The sequence below is a fragment of the Pseudophryne corroboree genome, chromosome 8, assembly GCF_028390025.1.
Source record: "Pseudophryne corroboree isolate aPseCor3 chromosome 8, aPseCor3.hap2, whole genome shotgun sequence".
Classification (NCBI taxonomy): Eukaryota; Metazoa; Chordata; class Amphibia; order Anura; family Myobatrachidae; genus Pseudophryne; species Pseudophryne corroboree.
In genome coordinates this window covers 52,160,100-52,182,738 of record NC_086451.1, presented here as the reverse complement: position 1 = coordinate 52,182,738, position 22,639 = coordinate 52,160,100, and the positions used below count along the sequence as shown (strand labels likewise).

The 22,639-nt window shown below is 45.5% G+C and overlaps 1 protein-coding gene across 5 annotated transcripts in view; it reads right to left on the bottom strand.

Annotated features, from left to right (window-relative positions):
* Positions 1 to 12,686: 12,686 nt before the first annotated feature.
* The window catches only part of WNK3 (WNK lysine deficient protein kinase 3), a 258,491-nt gene continuing 248,538 nt past the window's right edge, over positions 12,687 to 22,639 (bottom strand). For all 5 annotated transcript variants that reach the window (XM_063936367.1, XM_063936369.1, XM_063936368.1 and 2 more), the window contains 3 exons: positions 18,038 to 18,249; positions 16,643 to 16,845; positions 12,687 to 16,146 (listed from right to left, as the gene is read on the bottom strand). In XM_063936367.1, coding sequence (XP_063792437.1) covers positions 15,832 to 16,146; positions 16,643 to 16,845; positions 18,038 to 18,249 — 730 coding nt within the window. In that variant the 3' untranslated portion in view covers positions 12,687 to 15,831. The remainder of the gene's footprint in view (positions 16,147 to 16,642; positions 16,846 to 18,037; positions 18,250 to 22,639) is intronic.

Here is a 22,639-nt window from a genome sequence, read left to right as displayed (position 1 = left end):
GTCAAAATGAGGCTCAGTAGTGTGTGTGTGGCCTCCACGTGCCTGTATGACCTCCCTACAACGCCTGGGCATGCTCCTGATGAGGTGGCGGATGGTCTCCTGAGGGATCTCCTCCCAGACCTGGACTAAAGCATCCGCCAACTCCTGAACAGTCTGTGGTGCAACGTGGCGTTGGTGGATGGAGCGAGACATGTCCCAGATGTGCTCAATTGGATTCAGGTCTGGTGAACGGGCGGGCCAGTCCATAGCATCATTGCCTTCGTCTTGCAGGAACTGCTGACACACTCCAGCCACATGAGGTCTAGCATTGTCTTGCATTAGGAGGAACCCAGGGCCAACTGCACCAGCATATGGTCTCACAAGGGGTCTGAGGATCTCATCTCGGTACCTAATGGCAGTCAGGCTACCTCTGGCGAGCACATGGAGGGCTGTGCGCCCCCCCAAAGAAATGCCACCCCACACCATTACTGACCCACTGCCAAACCGATGTTGCAGGCAGCAGAATGTTCTCCTTGGCATCTCTAGACTCTGTCACGTCTGTCACATGTGCTCAGTGAGAACCTGCTTTCATCTTTGAAAAGAGCACAGGGCGCCAGTGGCGAATTTGCCAATCTTGGTGTTCTCTGGCAAATGACAAACGTCCTGCACGGTGTTGGGATGTAAGCACAACCCCCACCTGTGGACGTCGGGCCCTCATACAACCCTCATGGAGTCTGTTTCTGATCGTTTGAGTAGACACATGCACATTTGTGGCTTGCTGGAGGACTTTTTGCAGGGCTCTGGCAGTGCTCCTCCTGTTCCACCTTGCACAAAGGCGGAGGTAGTGGTCCTGCTGCTGGGTTGTTGCCCTCCTACGGCCTCCTCCATGTCTCCTGATGTACTGGCCTGTCTCCTGGTAGCGCCTCCATGCTCTGGACACTATGCTGACAGACACAGCAAACCTTCTTGCCACAGCTCGCATTGATGTGCCATCCTGGATGAGCTGCACTACCTGAGCCAATTGTGTGGGTTGTAGACTCCGTCTCATGTTACCACTAGAGTGAAAGTACCGCCAGCTTTCAAAAGAGACCAAAACATCAGCCAGAAAGCATAGGAGCTGAGAAGTGGTCTGTGGTCACCACCTGCAGAACAACTCCTTTATTGGTGGTGTCTTGCTAATTGCCTATAATTTCCACCTGTTGTCTATTCCATTTGCACAACAGCATGTGAAATTGATTGTCAATCAGTGTTAGTTCCTAAGTGGACAATTTGATTTCACAGAAGTGTGATTGACTTGGATTTACATTGTGTTGTTTAAGTGTTCCCTTTATTTTTTTGAGCAGTGTATATATATATATATATATATATATATATATATATCTGGCCAAGTGCAGTACACGTGGCCAGTACTATGAAATGTGATCCCAAATTCCCACTAACACCCCTGCGCCTCCGGAGGAGTAGAGATGTAGTACTGGAACATTCTGGAATCACAGCAGGAAGACACAGGAAGCATGGTTAAAATGGCCCCTATGCCATGCTTACACATATAATCACAGTGCTGGTTACAAACTTTGAACTGATTATAACCCTGTATGAAATTCTGTAAATACCCCTGCAGCCTAGCATCTGCTGTTGCTGCAGTGTTTTCTTATGCCGCTGTATTGCCCCCTTATTCCTCCGTTTATTGCCCCCCCCTCCGTGAGGTAATGCCTGCATGCTCTTTCAGATGCAGAGCAGCGGGCAGCGCAGCGTGTGGGGCCGCCAGCGGGTATCGTGCGCCAAGACAGAGAGCGGATCGCTGTGCTGTGAGCCGCGGGAGCCGGGTGAGCAGCGGAAAAACAGCGGTGGGGGCCGGAGCAGTGCGAGCGGCCAGAGCTGCAGCGGCGGCCGGCGCAGTGAGCGGCCAGAGCAGCAGCCGGCGCAGTGAGCGGCCAGAGCAGCAGCGGCGGCCGGAGCCGTGTGAGTGGGGCGAGTAGCGGCGGCGGCCGGAGGCAGTCTGCAGAGTCCCCAGGAACAATGTCCCCACACCTCGAGGCGGTAGCGGGAGCTGACCGCCCCGCTCACATACCTTCAATCCTGCAGCTTGTAAGGAGGCTCCGACTGGGCTTCTGTACAAGCGCCGGCCAGCCTGAGCAGGAGGATTTGTGTGTGGCTGTGAGGGAGCTCTTTCAGAGAGGCCCGACACGCCCCTGCTGCTATCAGCAGCTTGCACTATCCCTGACCCTGCCTTTTGGAAGGGGGAAAGGGATGTGTATAAAAAAGAAAAATAAAAATATTCAAAGTAATTGTGGACCCAGCCACAAACGAACTGTTGCTATCGAGCACAGAAAAAACACACTGAGGTACTCGGGGATATGGAGGGGTGGAGTGTTCTAAATTTAAATATTCAGTGCTGTTCCTACGGAAGCCGTCCATATCCCAAGAGTACTCCAGTGACCCCTAGTGGATGAAAAAGAAACGCTCCATATCTATGCTGCATTGTAGTATATAGTAGGAGTACAGTGCATAATTTTGCTGACCACCAATATATAATATATAGGAGTACGGTACAGAAGGCCACTGCTCTACCTACCTCTGTGTCGTTAAGTATACTATCCATCCATACCTGTGGTGCATTTCAGTTTTGCACAGTTTGCTGACCACCAGTATATAATATATAGCAGTACAGTACAGTAGGCCACTGCTCTACCTACCTCTGTGTCATCAAGTATACTATCCATCCATACCTGTGGTGCATTTCAGTTTTGCACAGTTTGCTGACCACCAGTATATAATATATAGCAGTACGGTACAGTAGGCCACTGCTCTACCTACCTCTGTGTCATCAAGTATACTATCCATCCATACCTGTGGTGCATTTCAGTTTTGCACAGTTTGCTGACCACCAGTATATAATATATAGCAGTACGGTACAGTAGGCCACTGCTCTACCTACCTCTGTGTCGTCAAGTATACTATCCATCCATACCTGTGGTGCATTTCAGTTGTGCGCAGTATATATAGTAGTAGGCCATTGCTACTGCTACTGGCATATAATTCCACACATTAAAAAATGGAGAACAAAAATGTGGAAGGTAAACTAGGGAAAGATCAAGATCCACTTCCACCTCGTGCTTAAGCTGCTGCCACTAGTCATGGCCGAGACGATAAAATGCCATCAACGTCATCTGCCAAGGCCAATGCCCAATGTCATAGTAGAGAGCATGTAAAATAAAAAAAAATAAAAAAGTTCAGTAAAATGACCCAAAAATCTAAATTGAAAGCGTCTGAGGAGAAGCGTAAACTTGCCAATATGCCATTTACGACACGGACTGGCAAGGAACGGCTGAGGCCCTGGCCTATGTTCATGGCTAGTGGTTCAGCTTCACATGAGGATGGAAGCATTCATCCTCTTGCTTGAAAAATGAAAAGACTTAAGCTGGCAAAAGCACAGCAAAGAACTGTGCGTTCTTCTAAATCACAAATCCCCAAGGAGAGTCCAATTGTGTCGGCTGCGATGCCTGGCCTGGCCTGACCTTCCCCAACACTGGACGGGAAGAGGTGGCGCCTTCCACCATTTGCAAGCCCCCTGCAAGTGCTGGAAGGAGCACCCGCAGTCCAGTTCCTGATAGTCAAATTGAAGATGTCACTGTTGAAGTACACCAGGATGATGATATGGGTGTTGCTGGCGCTGGGGAGGAAATTGACAAGGAGGATTCTGATGGTGAGGTGGTTTGTTCAAGTCAGGCACCCGGGGAGACACCTGTTGTCCGTGGGACGAATATGGCCATTGACATGCCTGGTCAAATTACAAAAAAAAAAAATCACCTCTTCGGTGTGGAATTATTTTAACACAAAATGCAGACAACAGGTGTCAAGCCGTGTGTTGCCTTGGTCAAGCTGTAATAAGTAGGGGTAAGGACGTTAACCACCTCGGAACATCCTCCCTTATACGTCACCTGCAGCGCATTCATCATAAGTCAGTGACAAGTTCAATAACTTTGGATGACAGTGGAAGTAGTCCACTGACCACTAAATCCCTTCCTCTTGTAACCAAGGTCTCTGCAAACCACACCACCAACTCCCTCAGTGTCAATTCCCTCCTTACACAGGAAAGCCAATAGTCCTGCAGGCCATGTCACTGGCAAGTCTGACGAGTCCTCTCCTGCCTGGGATTCCTCCGATGCATCCTTGAGTGTAACGCCTACTGCTGCTGGCGCTGCTGTTGTTGCTGCTGCTGGGAGTCGATCGTCATCCCAGAGGGGAAGTCGGAAGACCACTTGTACTACTTCCAGTAAGCAATTGACTGTCCAACAGTCCTTTGCGAGGAAGATGATATATCACAGCAGTCATCCTGCTGCAAAGCAGATAACTAAGGCCTTGGCAGCCTGGGCGGTGAGAAAAGTGTTACCGTTATCCACCGTTAATTCACAGGCAACTACAGACTTGATTGAGGTACTGTGTCCCCGATACCAAATACCATCTAGGTTCCATTTCTCTAGGCAGGCGATACCGAAAATGTACACAGACCTCAGAAAAAGTCACCAGTGTCCTAAAAAATGCAGTTGTACCCAATGTCCACTTAACCACGGACATGTGGACAAGTGGAGCAGGGCAGACTCAGGACTATATGACTGTGACAGCCCACAGGGTAGATGTATTGCCTCCCGCAGCAAGAACAGCAGCGGCGGCACCAGTAGCAGCATCTCGCAAACGCCAACTCGTTCCTAGGCAGGCTACGCTTTGTATCACCGCTTTCCAGAAGAGGCACCCAGCTGACAACCTCTTACGGAAACTGAGGAACATCATCGCAGAATGGCTTACCCCAAATGGACTCTCCTGGGGATTTGTGACATCGGACAACGCCAGCAATATTGTGCGTGCATTACATCTGGGCAAATTCCAGCAAGACCCATGTTTTGCACATACATTGAATTTGGTGGTGCAGAATTATTTAAAAAACGACAGGGGCTTGCAAGAGATGCTGTCAGTGGCCCGAAGAATTGCGGGCCACTTTCGGCATTCAGCCACCGCGTGCCGAAGACTGGAGCACCAGCAAACAGTCCTGAACCTGCCCTGTCATCATCTGAAGCAAGAGGTGGTAACGAGGTGGAATTCAACCCTCTATATGCTTCAGAGGATGGAGGAGCAGCAAAAGGCCATTCAAGCCTATACATCTGCCTACGATATAGGCAAAGGAGGGGGAATGCACCTGACTCAAGCGCAGTGGAGAATGATTTCAATGTTGTGCAAGGTTCTGCAACCCTTTGAACTTGCCACACGTGAAGTCAGTTCCGACACTGCCAGCCTGAGTCAGGCCATTCCCCTCATCAGGCTTTTGCAGAAGAAGCTGGAGACATTGAAGGAGGAGCTAAAACAGAGCGATTCCGCTAGGCATGTGGGACTTGTGGATGAAGCCCTTAATTCGCTTAACCAGGATTCACGGGTGGTCAATCTGTTGAAATCAGAGCACTACATTTTGGCCACCGTGCTCGATCCTAGATTTAAAACCTACGTTGGATCGCTTTCCGGCAGACACAAGTCTGCAGAGGTTCAAAGACCTGCTAGTGAGAAAATTGTCAAATCAAGCGGAACGTGACCCGTCAACAGCTGCTCCTTCACATTCTCCCGCAACTGGGGGTGCGAGGAAAAGGCTAAGAATTCCGAGCCCACCCGCTGGTGGTGATGCAGGGCAGTCTGGAGCGAGTGCTGACATCTGGTCCGGACTGAAGGACCTGCCAACGATTACTGACATGTCGTCTACTGTCACTGCATATGATTCTCTCACCATTGAAAGAATGGTGGAGGATTATATGAGTGACCGCATCCAAGTAGGCACGTCAGACAGTCCGTACGTATACTGGCAGGAAAAAGAGGCAATTTGGAGGCCCTTGCAGAAACTGGCTTTATTTTACCTAAGTTGCCCCCCCTCCAGTGTGTACTCCGAAAGAGTGTTTAGTGCAGCCGCTCACCTTGTCAGCAATCGGCGTACGAGGTTACTTCCAGAAAATGTGAAGATGATGTTCATCAAAATTAATTATAATCAATTCCTCCGTGGAGACATTCACCAGCAATTGCCTCCAGAAAGTACACAGGGACCTGAGATGGTGGATTCCAGTGGGGACGAATTAATAATCTGTGAGGAGGGGGATGTACACAGTGAAAGGGGTGAGGAATCGGACGATGAGGAGGAGGTGGACATCTTGCCTTTGTAGAGCCAGTTTGTGCAAGGAGAGATTGATTGCTTCTTTTTTGGTGGGGGCCCAAACCAACCAGTCATTTCAGTCACAGTTGTGTGGCAGACCCTGTAGCTGAAATGATGTGTTTGTTAAAGTGTGCATGTCCTGTTTATACAACATAAGGGTGGGTGGGAGGGCCCAAGGACAATTCCTTCTTGCACCTCTTTTTTTTTCATTTTTCTTTGCATTATGTGCTGTTTGGGGACTATTTTTTTGAAGTGCCATCCTGCCCGACACTGCAGTGCCACTCCTAGATGGGCCAGGTGTTTGTGTCGGCCACTTGTGTCGCTTAGCTTAGCCATCCAGCAATCACAGTGCACCTCTTTTTTTCTTTGCATCATGTGCTGTTTGGGGATTATTTTTTAAATCGACCATCCTGTCTGACACTGCAGTGCCACTCCTAGATGGGCCAGGTGTTTGTGTCGGCCACTTGGGTTGCTTAGCTTAGTCATCCAACGACCTCGGTGCAAATTTTAGGACTAAAAATAATAGTGTGAGGTGTTCAGAATAGACTGGAAATGAGTGGAAATTATGGTTATTGAGGTTAATAATACTATGGGATCAAAATGACCCCCAAATTCTATGATTTAAGCTGTTTTTGAGGGTTTTTTTTGTAAAAAAACACCCGAATCCAAAACACACCCGAATCTGACAAAAAAATTTCAGGGAGGTTTTGCCAAAACGCATCCGAATCCAAAACACGGCCGCGGTACCGAATCCAAAACCCGAAAAATGTCCGGTGCACATCACTACTTTTCAATAACTCGTTCATGAGATGGGGGAAAGGTTACCTCAGGTTTCTTTACCCTATACATGTGTACCCTCGTGTCAGGGACAGGGGGTTTCTCTGTGATATGCAAAACATCTTTTTTTACAATAATTATATATTGAATACTATTTGCCAATTCTGGCTGTAACTTTGTATTATCGTAGTCGACACTGGAGTCAGAATCCGTGTCGGCGTCAGTGTCTACTATTTTGGATAGTGGGCGCTTTTGAGACCCCGGAGGTCCCTGTGACATAGGGGAAAGGCAGGGTTTGACACCTGTACATTACCTAGACTCAGTGCAATAAATTCACATTAGCACTAAAACATTCCACATATCCAACCAGTCAGGTGTCGGTGTTGCTGACGGAGACACCAGTCATTTACTCCACCTCCTCCCTATGAGAGCCTTCTGCCTGACATGCCGACACACGCATACCGACACACCACACACTCAGGGAATCCTCTTATCTGAAGACAGTTCCCCCACAAGGCCCTTTGGAGAGACAGAGAGAGAGTATGCCAGCACACACCCAGCGCTAATGACCCAGGAAAATACACACAATATGTTTACCCAGATAGGACTGTAATCTTTATTTTTGCGCCAAATAATGTGCCCCCCCCCCCCCCCCCCCCCCCCTTCTTTAAAACCCTCTTTCACTGTGGAAAAGCAGGGGAGAGTCCGGGGAGCTTCCTCTCAGCGCTGTGGAGAAAATGGCACTTCTTTCTTCTCATACTCACCCGGCTTCTATCTTCCGGCTCTGTGAGGAGGACGGCGGCGCGGCTCCGGGACGAACTCCAGGGTGAGACCCGTGTTCCGATTCCCTCTGGAGCTAATGGTGTCCAGTAGCCTAAGAAACAGAGCCCAACATTAAAGCAGGTCTGTTTCTCTCCCCTCAGTCCCTCGCTGCAGGGAGTCTGTTGCCAGCAGGCTCCCTGAAAATAAAAAACCTAACAAAACCTAACAAAATACTTTCTTTTCAGGAAACTCAGGAGAGCTCCCTGTAATGCACCCAGTCTCCTCTGGGCACAGTAATAAACCGAGGTTTGGAGGAGGGGCATAGAGGGAGGAGCCAGTGCACACCCATACCTAAAGTTCTTTCTTAAAGTGCCCATGTCTCCTGCGGAGCTCGTCTATCCCCATGGTCCTTACGGAGTCCTCAGCATCCGCTAGGACGCAAGAGAAAAATGTTTGATCAGAATTTGCACAGGCTCCTGAAGTCCAAAACGACTACAAGGGGAATTCAATTATATGCAGTGGACGTGATATGCCATTGCAACCACCAGCATGGCAATTTTTCCCCTCGCACCCCATAGAGGTTTAAGGGGAAACTAGCCAAGTCAGCACTACCATAACTGGCAAATATGTGCAAAGCTGAGAATTGGACTGCAGATCATTTGAATCCGGCCCATTGTGTCTTGGGAGGAGCCCCCAAATAATTGATCTGCAGATATATCTATAGCCAGATCGGGTAGTGTGTTGTGTATACACACTGCCCGACCCGTTGTGACTTATGTCACAAACTGGGCGGGCATTTACATGAGCCCACCCTGTTCAGCCACCAATCAGCGGGCATTTACATGAGCCCACCCAGTTCAGCCACCAATCACCGCCGTCTGATGCAGCATGTGTACGGGTCAGCTGACTGCCGGTACACACACACACAACAATGCACCAATATATCTGTAGATCTATTTGTCATCGTGCATGCTGCAGGGCCAACGCAATATGTCTGTGACTGACTGCGTTCACAGACATATCGTTGGTACACACTGGCAGACGGGGCTGCGATATATTGGCCGTTCAATAGAATAGCATGTGTACTGTCTGTTTTCATTCCAGACGCATTCCACAGTATTTTAAATGTCTATGGAACTGGCAGTATCCATAAATGTCATTATTTGGGGGCTCCTCAAAGACACAATTATGTTAAGTCCTCTCAAATAGGTCTAGGATGTTTTAAGGAAGGAGGCATTCCCAACCTCGGTCCTCAGGGCACACTAACAGTTCAGGTTTTAGGTATATCCATGATTTAGCACAGGTGACAATTAGTACCTCAGTTATTTTGATTTAACCATCTGTGCTGAAGGCTGGTTATCACCTAGACCTGTACTGTTATACCCCTTTCACAATGCAAAAATAACCGATGTGATGTATGCGATGTGAAAGGGGCCATGGAGATTTCTCAGGTCGCCTGACCTGGTAATTCAACCTGGTTTATAAGAAGGGTTATTCCCGGGTCAGTGGCAGTGTAAACGGGTTCCCGGGTCAATGAGACCCAGGACCCGTTTACTACATAGGGAGAGGCGGCGCGGGCATGCTTATCACCCAGCGCCGTCTCAGGCTCCTCCCCCTGCTGATATGGCAACCGACCCGGCATACTGCTTAAGGTCCCCCGCTATTCAGAGTTCCAGGAAAACAAGTCACACACTCACTGCGGGTGTAGTATGGAATGCCGGCGGTCGGGCTCCCGGCAACCAGCATACCGGCACCGGGAGCCCGGCCGCAGGCTTGCCGACAGTGTGGCGGGCGCAAATGAGCCCCTTGCGGGCTCGCTGCGCTCGCCACGCTGCGGGCACGGTGGCGCACCACACTATTTTATTCTCCCTCCAGGGGGGTCGTGGACCCCCACAAGGGAGAGTAAGTGTCGGTATGCCGGCTGTCGGGATCCCGGCGCCGGTATACTGTGCGCCGGGATCCCGACAGCCGGCATACTGAAGACCACCCCTCACTGCTGTGCAGATTAAAACAGCAGCCGATCTAGCACCCTGACAATGCATGGCAGGAGCAGCCTGGTAAGCTTCACACCAGGAGCTAGGCTGCAGGTTTAGAAGGCAGCTGAATCAACTGCTCAGGTTCCAGGTATCATTAGGTGCTAATGATAGAAGTATGCGTATATTTGTTTAGAAGATGGACCTCAGTGGCTAGAAGACAAACTGGACTTCTAAGTTGCCGGTAGCTTTCAGGATATGTCCTCTGACTCCAATCATTATTTAAAACTTTGTCTATGTTTAGTACATTTTAGTTGAACAAATTATTTTTGTGCTTTTCATATAACCTTTTCTCAGCCCCGTTAGTTTTTTTGGGTTTTTTGTCTGGTGTTTTGGAATTAAAATATTTGTAAACGTAGAGAAATTGTTAATTATCTTGTTGCAGTCACTGCCCTCTGCAAATCACCCATTGCATACTTTAGGGATTGGAAATTCTTTCAAAAATCTAGGAGCCGGGGTAAAAGTGTAGGAGCCAGACCACTGCACACCCCCCCCAAAACAAAAACAAAACAAAAACAAAACACTCCTCCCCCTCACAGCCACATTACCGAGCAGCTTCTCCCCCCCCCCCCCCCCCCCCCCCCAAGGAAAGCTAGCCCTCCGCAGTCACACTGATGTGCAGCTACCCCAAAGCAAATATTTGCGCGGGGGTAGCTGCACAGGAGTGTGGCTGTGGAGGGCTGGGTTGCATAGTGGTGCCCCCTTAGTTGGGTGTTTGCCTGGGGGGGGGGGGGGGGGGAAGCTGGCCCCTGGGATTTGTCGAGCCCTGGCATACTTCATACTATTTTCCTTGAACAAGCTGACTGTCAGCCTGTTGTGCATTCAGGCAACAACGGCCCTGCTTCTCCTGTGTCATCTAAAAACTTCCCTTAAAACATGTTAAGTCCTGATAACCACCCGAAATGGTCACATTATAAATAAATACTTAGGGTTTTGTGGTCCCTATATATTTTTTTATTTTTAATATTGCGATGTGTTATTTGTGCAAGAAACACACACAGAAACATTTAATAATGACTGTTTAATGAATTTTTTTTTTTTAATGCAAACTTTACAAGACCCTCCTGTAGTTAAACAATTACAATTCCAGTGATGGAATGTTAGTATTCTAAAATACCCCAAAAAAGTGCATGCTGCGTCTCTAAACGTAAGTATATTGCAGTAAAAGACCAACTTTCAAAAATAAACACAGTACTTGTAATAAGAATATATATATATATTATGTATAAAACACAAACCACTGGTAGAGATTTAAAGCAGGGATCTGTTCAGACTCATAAGAAATAATACAAAAAGGCAAATAGAGAGAAGCCAGAGTCGCCACTTCAACAGAACTGAAATGTTGTATTCGCTCTGGCTCTTTAAAACGTTGCAATGCTCACTGCTATTTGGTATTCAGCAGTAAAAGGAACGAAGGGAAATTATAAAGGACAGACATTCTGAACAAATCCCTGGGGAGCCAAAAATTATTCACAGTTTGGAAATGACAACAACAAATTGTGTACATTAACATCGTTCCGAGATCAGCAGGTAACTCAAAGGTGTACATTTCACAACCAGCAGTTCTCATGGATGAAACACTATATTGACAGATAAATCATTTCTTTTTAGAAACAAAAAAAAAAAAAAAATCACTGATGGAAAATGTGGTATAAAGCGTTACGCGTTTCAGTACTGAACTTGTACTTCTATTGTCAACGTGACAAAGATTTTCCTATTACTGCAGTAGCTTTCAAATTTAAAGACCACCGAAGCCACAAACGGTCTTTCTCCTCTTCTGTACGGGTACGTTGTACCAGAGCTGCAGCTGAAACCCTCCATTACGTTAAAATAAAGCTGATAAAAAAAGTCAACAGTTGACTTCTGTCAAAAGTTAAAGACATTTTGTATGCATTTTACAAATAAGAATAATTACTATTCCTGGTCTATGGGAATCCTTTAGTTGTTAACGTTCCTCACATAGAACTACGTCTTTCTACCACAAATTGAAGGGAAAAAAAAAAAAAAAAAAGTCACGCCTCATTTACCGAAAACAAATATAAAGCACCAGTTTACTTTTCTCACAAATTCAACCACTGTATTTAGCGTTTACGAGAACCTGACAGCAATGTGGCTTACTCGCGCCTCTTCGAATAATGAAAAGCGGGATGAAAGAGCTGGGCATATTTACAGTACATTCCACAATGCTACATTCACCTTGGAACACATTTAGAAAACCAGCTGCGGAGTAAACGTGTGTAAAAAATAAATTAAAAAAATGTTTAAATGGATGTTACTGGTTGTGTAACAGCAAATCATCCATGTGATGCGTGTGTGTTATCTGCATGCTAAAGCCTCACAGTAAGGTAGAACAGCACAGCCAGCAGGCCAAAACCCAGAATAAGATAGCAAGCTTCTGCGACAGCAAACAAAATTCACATACTGTAAGACGACTGCCAAGTAAAACATTGTAATCATTGGAAAAGCCTCTCAGCATAACATTCTGTGCCTCAGGAAATAAAAAAAAGGTCACATTTTAGTATTTGCTACTACCCCAGCTGTACATACAGACCTCTGCTTGCTGCATTCCTAATGATCAGACATAACCTAAACATCTTACATGAGGGGAATGTTCCAGAAGTCTGTTTTGTTTCAACTGCTGCACAAATTGCACATTCTAGGGTTGAGCCACGTACCAAATGCTCACACAAACGATTGCTGACCAATGATACCAAATTACTAAGCTAAATATTAAAACTAAGGAAGAAGGGCCTAAATTAGAACACGTGTGTGACTTTAGCTCAAGGAAGTTATTATGGATTCTTGGCTCTAAATGTTCCATTCAGTGAAAATTTTAGGAAATCAGAAAAAACAGCAACAACCAAAAAAAAAAAAAAATCCTTAAAAGGATCTGTGCAAATTTGGAAAAACTCGTTATTCTTCCCACAACCCCCCCCCCCCCCCCCCCTTCATCTGCCCCTTGTCTGGGACACATCACATTACCTACAGGGACCATGTCACCCCGTGTAACATCACAGCTCTGATCGCTCAAAAGCTGCCCAGGCTTTTTCAATGAAGCTGAACTAACGCACTCCAATTTTAGGGAAACTGAATAGCTTGAGGCAAATCAGTTAGAAGTGAGCGACCCCCTTCCATATCTTGTTGAATCACAGATAAAATCCTGGCTTTGCTGTAATCTATTTAAAATGAGTCAACTCTAGATGTTTAGAAGCATTAACCCATTTCGTTTTCCTGTATTTGCAACACTTTAACATTCACCAACAGCATAGGTCATTATGGCACATCCACATGGGAGCAGGCTCAGACATACTAAAAACGGACACCTTAAATCTTTGCCTTCCAGACTGAGAGTTGAACTAGCTTAGAACAGAACTGACCAAATGGACAACAGAAAGTGTTATCAGATCTCCGAGTGAAATAATACATGCACAGTACAAATGCAGCAGAAGTAACCGTGTGTGATGACCCTTTGGCAATATACAGCTGCCAACCACAAACACAATCTAGTGAGCTGTTACACCGTCAACTTATATTACATTATAATTCACGGCCATCTGTGCAAGGCTTAATTTGAGAGAAGACTCACTAAAAATCGACAGGAATTTAAAAGCAAAGTGTTTCTTATACTGGATTGCAACTGTGTAAATATACTGATAGGCAAGATCAAGATCGGAATAAACTATATGATGGGGAGAGAACACTATATATCGAGCACTGTCACTTCCATTTAAGGGTTTTACGGGAATTGATCTTCACCTTTGCAAATGCTGCTGATACACTGATGCCACGATTCCCGACGAGACTTTATTATAGGAGAAGGTGATGGGAATCCAAACAAACTGCAAATAGGAATCTTCGTTAAATATATAAACTAAAAAGTGCAGACACTCCCAAGTGAAGATCTTCAATGCACAAAATATATATTGGGGGTATCCTCATAGCTCATATGAAACAGGGCAAGGAAAGCTGCATCAGAGCATAACAGACTAGAATGCAATACACAGGAATAAATCCCTAGGATGCTGTAATTCATGGAAGTAACAGAAGTACGAGAGCTATCCAAGCCATTCTCGATCTTCTCTTCATCTGCATCAGTTACGTGTCATGGCTTAAAGGCCATTGCAGATACAGAGGAATCAGTTGTCTTACGTTCTAGTTTACTAATTAAAAGGAAGAACAGAAAGGAAGGCAAAAGACAAAGGAAGACCCCGTCTGATGCAAAACTGTAGATGAGCACTACAAAACGAGGTAGATTAAAAGAAAAAAACAAAACATTGTCACTTCAGAAAAACAAAAAGGTGAAATAATACATTCTACCAAACTGTGTTCATATCCACAGTGCAACAAGATAACTAAAGAGCAATATAACTCAAATGTAAATAACCATTTATCCTTGGGATGTGAATATAAGGACTTACAGTCTTAGGGAAACTATCAATTACTCCAATCTTAAATATCCTGCTGATTCCAAATGACAGCCACCTAGAAGGTTTATGATAAATCCAGAATGAATTTTGATATCCTTGCACAGTTCCCGATTAATGTAGAAGCTAATATGGAACATGCTACGTTACAATTATTGCTCAGACTTAGAAGCCGTCGTAGCCATGAGCTGTGGTGCAGTCCCAATGCCTAATACATGCACGGTCTAACCACACTCCTCATAGTGCATTTTAGAGGTGTTTAGAGATATTTACTATACAAGCACAGTATACACTGGAGAACTCTTATTTATGACTGACCAAATTATTTTGCACATTAAATGATACAAAATATTTAGGTTATTATCTGGATTAATCTTTTAAAACAGCAGTTTGTCCTTCAGTCATGTTCCCATTTATTTCATGAAAGGCAGGGTTACAAACTGGGGTAATAATATTTTAGAATACATATTGCAATGTGGTCTTGCGTGTTTGCTTATATAGCCCTCATTAAAACAAAAAAAATCAAAATGGGTGGAAAAAGGGTATGTAACGGAAACAATAAAAACTATTCAAGTATAAAAACTTATCTACAAGTTTAACTTAAAACGTCTTCACCTGTACATTGCGATGTAAAGTGCAGCTATACGCAAAGCTGTCAGCTTATGGAATTCAGAGACGACAGGATGTCCACTATCCCCCAAGGCACAGCACGAGTCTGCAGGCAGCGCAGAAGCAGCAGTTGTGCTAAAGACAGAAGCCCCAAGGCCTCTTTATTAAAAGGTACTGGGGGGGTAATGCATGCAGGCAAAGAGCCGGAGAAGCCGTAACAAGTGTACTCCATTCCAAGGCCTAACAACATCTGAACAAATCAAGTATCCCGGGCTTTGGAGCGGAAAAAAAAAGCTAAGTCACTGAAGAAAGGCAAATGTACAACATAAACCAGGCGACTGTTTGACAGTGTAGAGCATGTTACGAACTTAACGTTTCACTACAGCATAAACTGTTCACATTTTGTTACTGGAGCATGTGATGCGTGCCACGGCTGTGGGGCATTCGTGGCATCACATGCTACTAAACAGGAAAAACAACAACATAAAACAAAGGCAGAATAGTGCACCACCAGTAAAAAGTTCTGCTTTATATAGAACCGAAATGAAAGAGAAGATTTCTGGGAGATTGTTGCTAAAACCTGGGACAACACAGAAGAAGCCGCCATAAAACTTGTTTTGGAAAGGAAATGGTTGTGCTGTGCGCGCAGCCATGTACAAAGGCTGGGGTGGTGTTTGGAGGATACAGCCACACGTGAAATATTACCCTTTCACAGCATTATTTGCTTGGCTGCAGTTTCATTTTGTAGGCTGGGACACATTCATTAGCCTGTATGGCACCGAGAATTCCCTCAAATATTTGTTTTCTTTTCAAATGTTAAAATGTACAAAAGTTAAATGACTTCATCAGTGACTAGCTGTATCAGTTAGGGTACATTTAAACCCAATTTTCACAGCACATAGAAAAAAATAATAATATATATATATATATCCCCAGCGAGAGGGGAGGAAAATAACCGCACATCCTTTGCATCAAAACCAACCCTTGATCAAAGAGCTGAAACAACTAAAGAGAAAACACAGTAAGATCCCAGAGAACAGTCTAACGGCAGGTGCAGGGATCATTTAGGAGATGATGGGATGGTAGCCGCTTTCTGAGCTGAAGCCGTAGGAAAGGCTTGCATTCCAATCCCAGCCTGGTATGTCGCAAGATGCTGTGCAGGTAGGCCTGATGACTGGTTAGACCACTGTACTGAGTAACCAGTACTGCCCATTCCACTGAATTGGCAGGCATGCGGTACTGGGTACGATGGAATTCCTCCGGATGAAAAATTGGGGAGTACAAGGGATGGAGAGATAGCAGCTGGAACAGTCCCGTGAATCTGAGATAGTGTGGGAGCCCAAGCGGATGGGAAGCCTGAGGTGCCAGATGATGCCTAAAATAAAAAAAATAAAAGAGAAAATACATTTAAAAAATACAAACACTCTAAAAACAAAACCCATCAACAACCTTATTTCGATTATATTTTTTTACACATAATTGTAGTTTCAGTTAATTTGGTAGTCCATTTCTTTTATTCAGAATAAACGTTCAAATTACAATAGCAAGAAATGGAACAAATGCCATTTACTTTATATATAGTCGAGTCACATAATTATGACCACCTCCTACATTTGACGTCGGCAGCGCGTAGCCCATGAAGTACGTCACGTGACATGCACTGGTTTGGTGGGTATATAAGGCGTGTGATAGGCCGTCTGCACACATTCACATCACTCGTTGCTGTCATGGGTAAAAGGGGCGATTTATCAGAGTTGCAAATTATCGGAGGGCTGATTATCGGCTTTCGGGACAAGGGTAACAATTTAGGTTCATGCATTCACATCCAGTGAGACAATTAATACTCGATTTCAAATCGGTGCCGTTCTTACCTCATGAACCCGATTCCAGCTGTCTGGTTCTGGGCGGTTCTGGTTCTGTTTGATCTGATTCAGGCTCTGTCTCAGATGTAAGTTGCCCGCATTCTCCTTAGCCCAGTCATCAACCAGCTTATGTAGATCATCTGTGAACATGCTCTTCTTCCCAGAGACTGACTGCTGGCAGGCATCAGAGTTACTCTCACTGCACTGGTGGTCTGGATGAGGAGCAGATAACGTACAAGATAACAAGTCTGCGCTTGTACAATTTCACAGTGTACAACATCAAAGTAGGCATGTAGGCAAAGTAGCCCCAATTAGATACTGTGGTGATCAATAAATAGTTTCTAAATGTGTCAAATGATTGAATTTAAAAGGCTGTGAGAATAATGTATTTAAAAAAAAAAAAGTATCAAATAGAAAACCTTCATGGATAATACACGGCCCCAGGCCTTCATCTCTACCAGCCAGAACATCATTGGCCTTGTTCTGTGGAAATTATAATCTATTTTTAACCAGTGAGAAACAAGTAAACTTGCAGAACTTAAAAATAAAAAAAATAAAAAAAATCAACAACCATTTCTGTATTTACAGAATGACGTCACACAATTCCAAAAACTGTACCTGATGCCAAGGAACGAAAGTAATCGCTAAATTAAAAACTAAACTTTAGTTTAGGGGGATTGAATAGGTGGGGACTCCTAGAAATAAACAGCAAAAACACAGAAATTGCCTCCTCGGAATGAAAAAGAAATGTGACAATGCTTTTGGAATTAGACACGACTATCCACCTTGTGTACCAGAAATGCTAAGAGTAAGCCTATTCAAAGACACTGCAGCGAATGATTTACAAGACAATCATCTGTAATGTGGTAAAGGTCAGGTATTTATACATTATCAAACTCTGTCCATGTTATGGTAACACACATTAAAGCAGGGCTGGCCAAACCAGTCCTCGAGATCTACCAACAGTTCACATTTTCCAGACCACCTAGCTAGTACACAGATGTAGTCATTACTAATTAAGATGTGCTGCATTCATTCCTAACAGACAATTCTACAGATCTCCAGGAAGCCTGGAAAACATGAACTGTTGGTAGATCTTGAGGACTGGTTTGGCCAGCCTTGCACTAAAGATTGCAACAAGCATTTTCCTATCAGATTAACTTGGGTTTAAAGCAGGCATTCCCAACCACGGTCCTCAAGGCACACCAACAGTGCAGGTTTTAGTGATATCCAGGCTGCAGCACAGATGGTTAAATCAAAATAACTGAGCTACTAATTAAGTCACCTGTGCTGAAGCCTGGATATCACTAAAACCTGCACTGTTGGTGTGCATTGAGGACCGTGGTTGGGAATGCCTGGTTTAAAGGTTTATTGGCCATTTCACTGAAACAAAGGAGAGTTTACCTGAATGTCCAATGCCATTGTCCATGTGGGTCAGAGACTGTGGTCTACTCCGCTGTTTACTTTTTAGAGACCTGGGACGACGTGGGGACATCGGTTGAGACGTGCCATCAAAGGGCTCTGATTTGCACTCTCTCAAACACCTCAAGCGTGCATACACTTCCTGTAACTCTCTGTTCTGCTGGGCCTGTAACGTCACCACCTCCTGAATGTGCCTGCACGGAGGATATTATTATTATTCTCAAATAGATATTGCAGAGTACCATGTTATGCGAACATTAGGTAGGACGTGTTTATGCTGGCCTCAAAACTAAACTCTTCGGCATGCCAAGTCAAGCATAAAGTCATTAACAATATACTCCAGTCTACAATGAACCAATTGAGAAGAAAACAAAGCATATGGAAAACATGACGATGTAATACGGAGAATGCATACATCAACACTAAAGTTGCTGTACTACAGATCTGCTTTACAGAAGCATTATGTTGATATACTCATATACCAACTGACCGTGCGGAGTATGCTGAAGCTGCAGAAAATAGGATTTTGGTACTTTCCAGATAAATCCTTTTTTTTTGAATCCATAGGGGGCACTGGAGTTCTCTTGGGATATGGACGGGGCGGAGCAGGGAATGGCACATTTAAATATTTAAATTAGTAACTGGTCACCCCCTCCATACTCCCATAAAGCCTTCAGTATTTTTACTGAGCCGAACAGGAACGATAGAGAGGATGAACTATAGAGAATTGCATATATCATTATAATATAACGGTCAATACTAAAGTTGACACAAAGTAACTGACAACTAAACAGTTGACACCATAATAGATATCACTGTAACATCGTATCCCTCGGTGATCATGTGTTACCATAAGATCCACTGAACTTACCACAAGACAGGTAAACTGCTCTGGGTGGGCATCCAGTACCCCCTATGGATTCAAAGAAAAGGATTTATCTGGTAAGTACCAAAATCCTATTTTCTTTTTCATCCACTAGGGGTCACTGGAGTACTCTTGGGACGTACCAAAGTTTTCCCCTTGGGCGGGAGAGCTGTTTGGCACCTGTAACACTAGACGGCCAAAGCAAGATGCTGATGCCGTAAACGTATCAAACTTGTAACAGCGCACAATCGTGTGCACCGATGACCATGCACTCATGACCTTGTAGCAGCGCGTTTAAGTTGTTTCGTAGAAACTCCACAACCTGCTGCCCATGACGTTCCCAAAGAACGTGTGGAATGGTCTGACACTGATGTAGGCGGTTGTAGCCTGCCCATGACGTTCCGAAGAACGTGTGGAATGGCCTGACACTGATGTAGGCGGTGTAGCCTATCATGAAGCTAAGCGTGACGTATGGTATAATGTCTGCTTGGAAGCTGGCTAAGCTATCTTAACTACATTAGAGAGAACAAACAATGTAACTGTTTAACGTACAATTGATGTTTGGCTACATAAACGTGTGCGTACCACATCTAAAGTAGCTGAAGTTCCTGAACCTACTGATAACACAGGAACTACGATTGATTAATTGATGTGTAACATTATACCATCTTTGGTAGGAAAACTGAATTCGTGCGAAGTTCCGCTCTATGATTATAAAACACCAGATAAGGTGGCTTGCATGACAAGGCACCCAATGTAGAAACACGCCTTGCTGAGGCTAAGGAAAAATGTTTTCCAAGTGAGAAACTGAACCTCCACTTGTTGTAAGGGTTCAAAACATGAAGACTGTAAATAATCAACAACCAGATTCAAGTCCCATGGCGCTGTAGGTAGTATAAATGGGGGTTGTACTCTGAGGACACCTTGCTGGAAAGTAAGTACAGTCGGCAAAAGAGCCAAACGCCTTTGCAGGTAAATTAACAAGGCAAAGACCTGCACCTTGAGTGCAGAAACGTAGTCCTCCACCTTACCCAGTAAAAATATTAAAAGACGGGATAATGATAAAGATAATGTCGCAACTTCCGAGCTTCACACCAACCTATATAGGCACGCCAAATTCTGTGATAATGAGCTGGTGTAACTGGCTTCCTAGCACTTAACATGGTTGGTAGAACAGATTGTGGAATGCCCTCCCTTCTTAAGAGGGTGGTTTCAACAGCCACCCCGTCAAGCGGCGCCTCGCTAAATCGGGGTAAAGGCACGGAGCCTGTTGTAACAGGTCCGGACGTGGCAGGGGCGGTTAAGAATCGACTGAGTAGGTCGCGGGGATCCGAGAACCATGCTCTCCGAGGCCAATGAGGCACCACTAGTAAGACCGTCGTGGACTCTCGTTTGGTCTGTTTTAGCAAGCGAGGAAGCAGCGGAAACGGTGGAAACAGATGCACAAAGCTGTACGGCCACGCGATCACGAGAGCATCCACTGCCACTGCCTTTGGAGCTCTTGTTCTGGACACATTCTGAGATGTTTGATGATTTTTGGCAAGATGCCATTAGATCCCCCTGTGGGTAACTCCACCGCTGGACCAACATCAGGAACGCTTCTGAATTTAATGCCCAGTTTCCTGGATGAAAATCCTGACCGCTGGGATAATCTGCCTCCCAGGTGTCCACTCCCAGAATGAACACTGCCGACAATATCACCTGGTGACGCTCGGCCCAATTGAGGATTCGAGCACTTGTCACATTGCCATGCGACTTCGAATTCCTCGTTTGGTGATGTATGCGATCGCAGTTGCGTTGTCTGACTGCACCTGAACAGTCTGAGCCCGGAGCATGTGCACCGCTTGCGGCAGCGCATTGTAAATTGCCCTGAGTTCCAGGACATTTTATTGATAGCAATCTTCTGTGAAGTTGATAATTTGGGACCACAGCTTCCCAACCTCTGAGAATCGCGTCCGTCTTTAGAATTATCCAATTCCAGATGCCGAACATTCTCCCTGCGGTGAGATTATGTACCTGGAGCCACCAGAGTAGTGATACTCTGGCCCTTGAAGACAACCGCACTATCTGATGAATCTGTTAGATGGGTGCAATAACATCCAGGTGACAATGACATGAGTGAACTCTTGCGAACTGGAGTCCGTCGAAAGACGCCACCCTCCTTCCTAACAGTCGAATGCCCAAATGTATGGAATCTGTCCGTGGATTGCGTACTAACTGTACGCGATGACGAACACTTTGTGTGTTGTGTTCAGGCAGGTAAATCCGTTTATCCACGGAATGATTCCTATTTGTGACGGAATGAGGCTTGATTCCTTTAGGTTGACAATCCAACCGTGCTGAACGACGCCATTGTACGTTAGTAAGACACGTTGCAGGAATAAGCGTCGAGACGGAGCTATGTTGAGCAGATCTGCAAAGCACGGAACTGTCATCAGTCTCAGGGATCTGAGATGAGCTATCATAACAGCCAGTACTTGTGACCACCCGAGGCGCCGATACGAAGCCAAACGGTAGCGCCTGAAAGTGAAAATGGTTTTTACTGCAAAACATAAGTAGGCCTGATGCGTCTAAGTACTAATTTTTGTCGAAACCCAGAATTACTGTGGATTTCAACCTGCATTCACCAACTGCAGGTATTCCATGTTGAATCTGTAGTAAACTACGTACTGATTGACCTCCTGTAGGCAGAGCCGGATTAAGGGGGGGGGGGGGGGGGGGGGGGCATGTACCCCGGGCCCCCCTTTCTAAAAGGGCCCCCCGCCGCCAGCCACAGATCGGATCTCTGTTAGCGATCCGACCTGCAGCGCTGGCCTCCCGGACCCCGCGCGTCTCCCTGACGGTTGCCCTGGCAACCTAACAGCGCTGGCGCTTCATGAAGTAAGGGACAGCTGAGCGACGGCTCAGCTGTCCAATGGGTGAGAAGTAGTAGCAGCCTGCGGCTAAGTCACTGGCTGGGCGCGCAGGCTGCACGGAAGTTTTGTGGAGCCAGAGGGGTTGCGTGGGGGAGCGAGCTGTAGCTGCTCTCCTGTCTCACCAGCAGCAGATCAAAAAGTAAGCTGGGTGTATTGTTTGTTGTTGTTTTTTTAATTTACCTGCTGCTGTGTTAAATTGTAATTTTTTGCTTTGTGTTGTGTGTGTGTAATTGTGTGTGTGTGGGTAATGTGTGTGTGTGTGTATATATATATATATATATATATATATATATATATATATGTGCATGTGTAAACATATACTGTATATGCAGGTGTATGTATGTACATAGTGTCCCAATGGTGCAGCACTCCTGGCGTCCAAGTAATACCACTATTGATGAAAGTGCCACACTAATAAAGGGCACTGAAACGTTGCCAAACTTATGCCTAAAACAGTGGTATTACTTAGACGCCAGGAGTGCTGCACCATTGGGACAATTGTGGATTTATTTGTGCGGCCACCCAGTGCAACACCCGGTGGGCAACCGCTGCAGCATTGTTCATGCAGGGGGAAAGCCAGACATCATGCCTTTGATATATATATATATATATATATATATATATATGTGTTGGTATTGTGTGACCAGCGGTTTGGAGACCGCCGGTCACCATACCGAAGGTGGGATCTCAGCATTTAGATACCCGGCAGGCTAAGTGGCAAGCTGCTCTGCGCTCGCCACAGGTTCTATTCCCACTCCATGGGTGTCGCGGACACCCACGAGTGGGAATAGTCCCTTCTAGTCG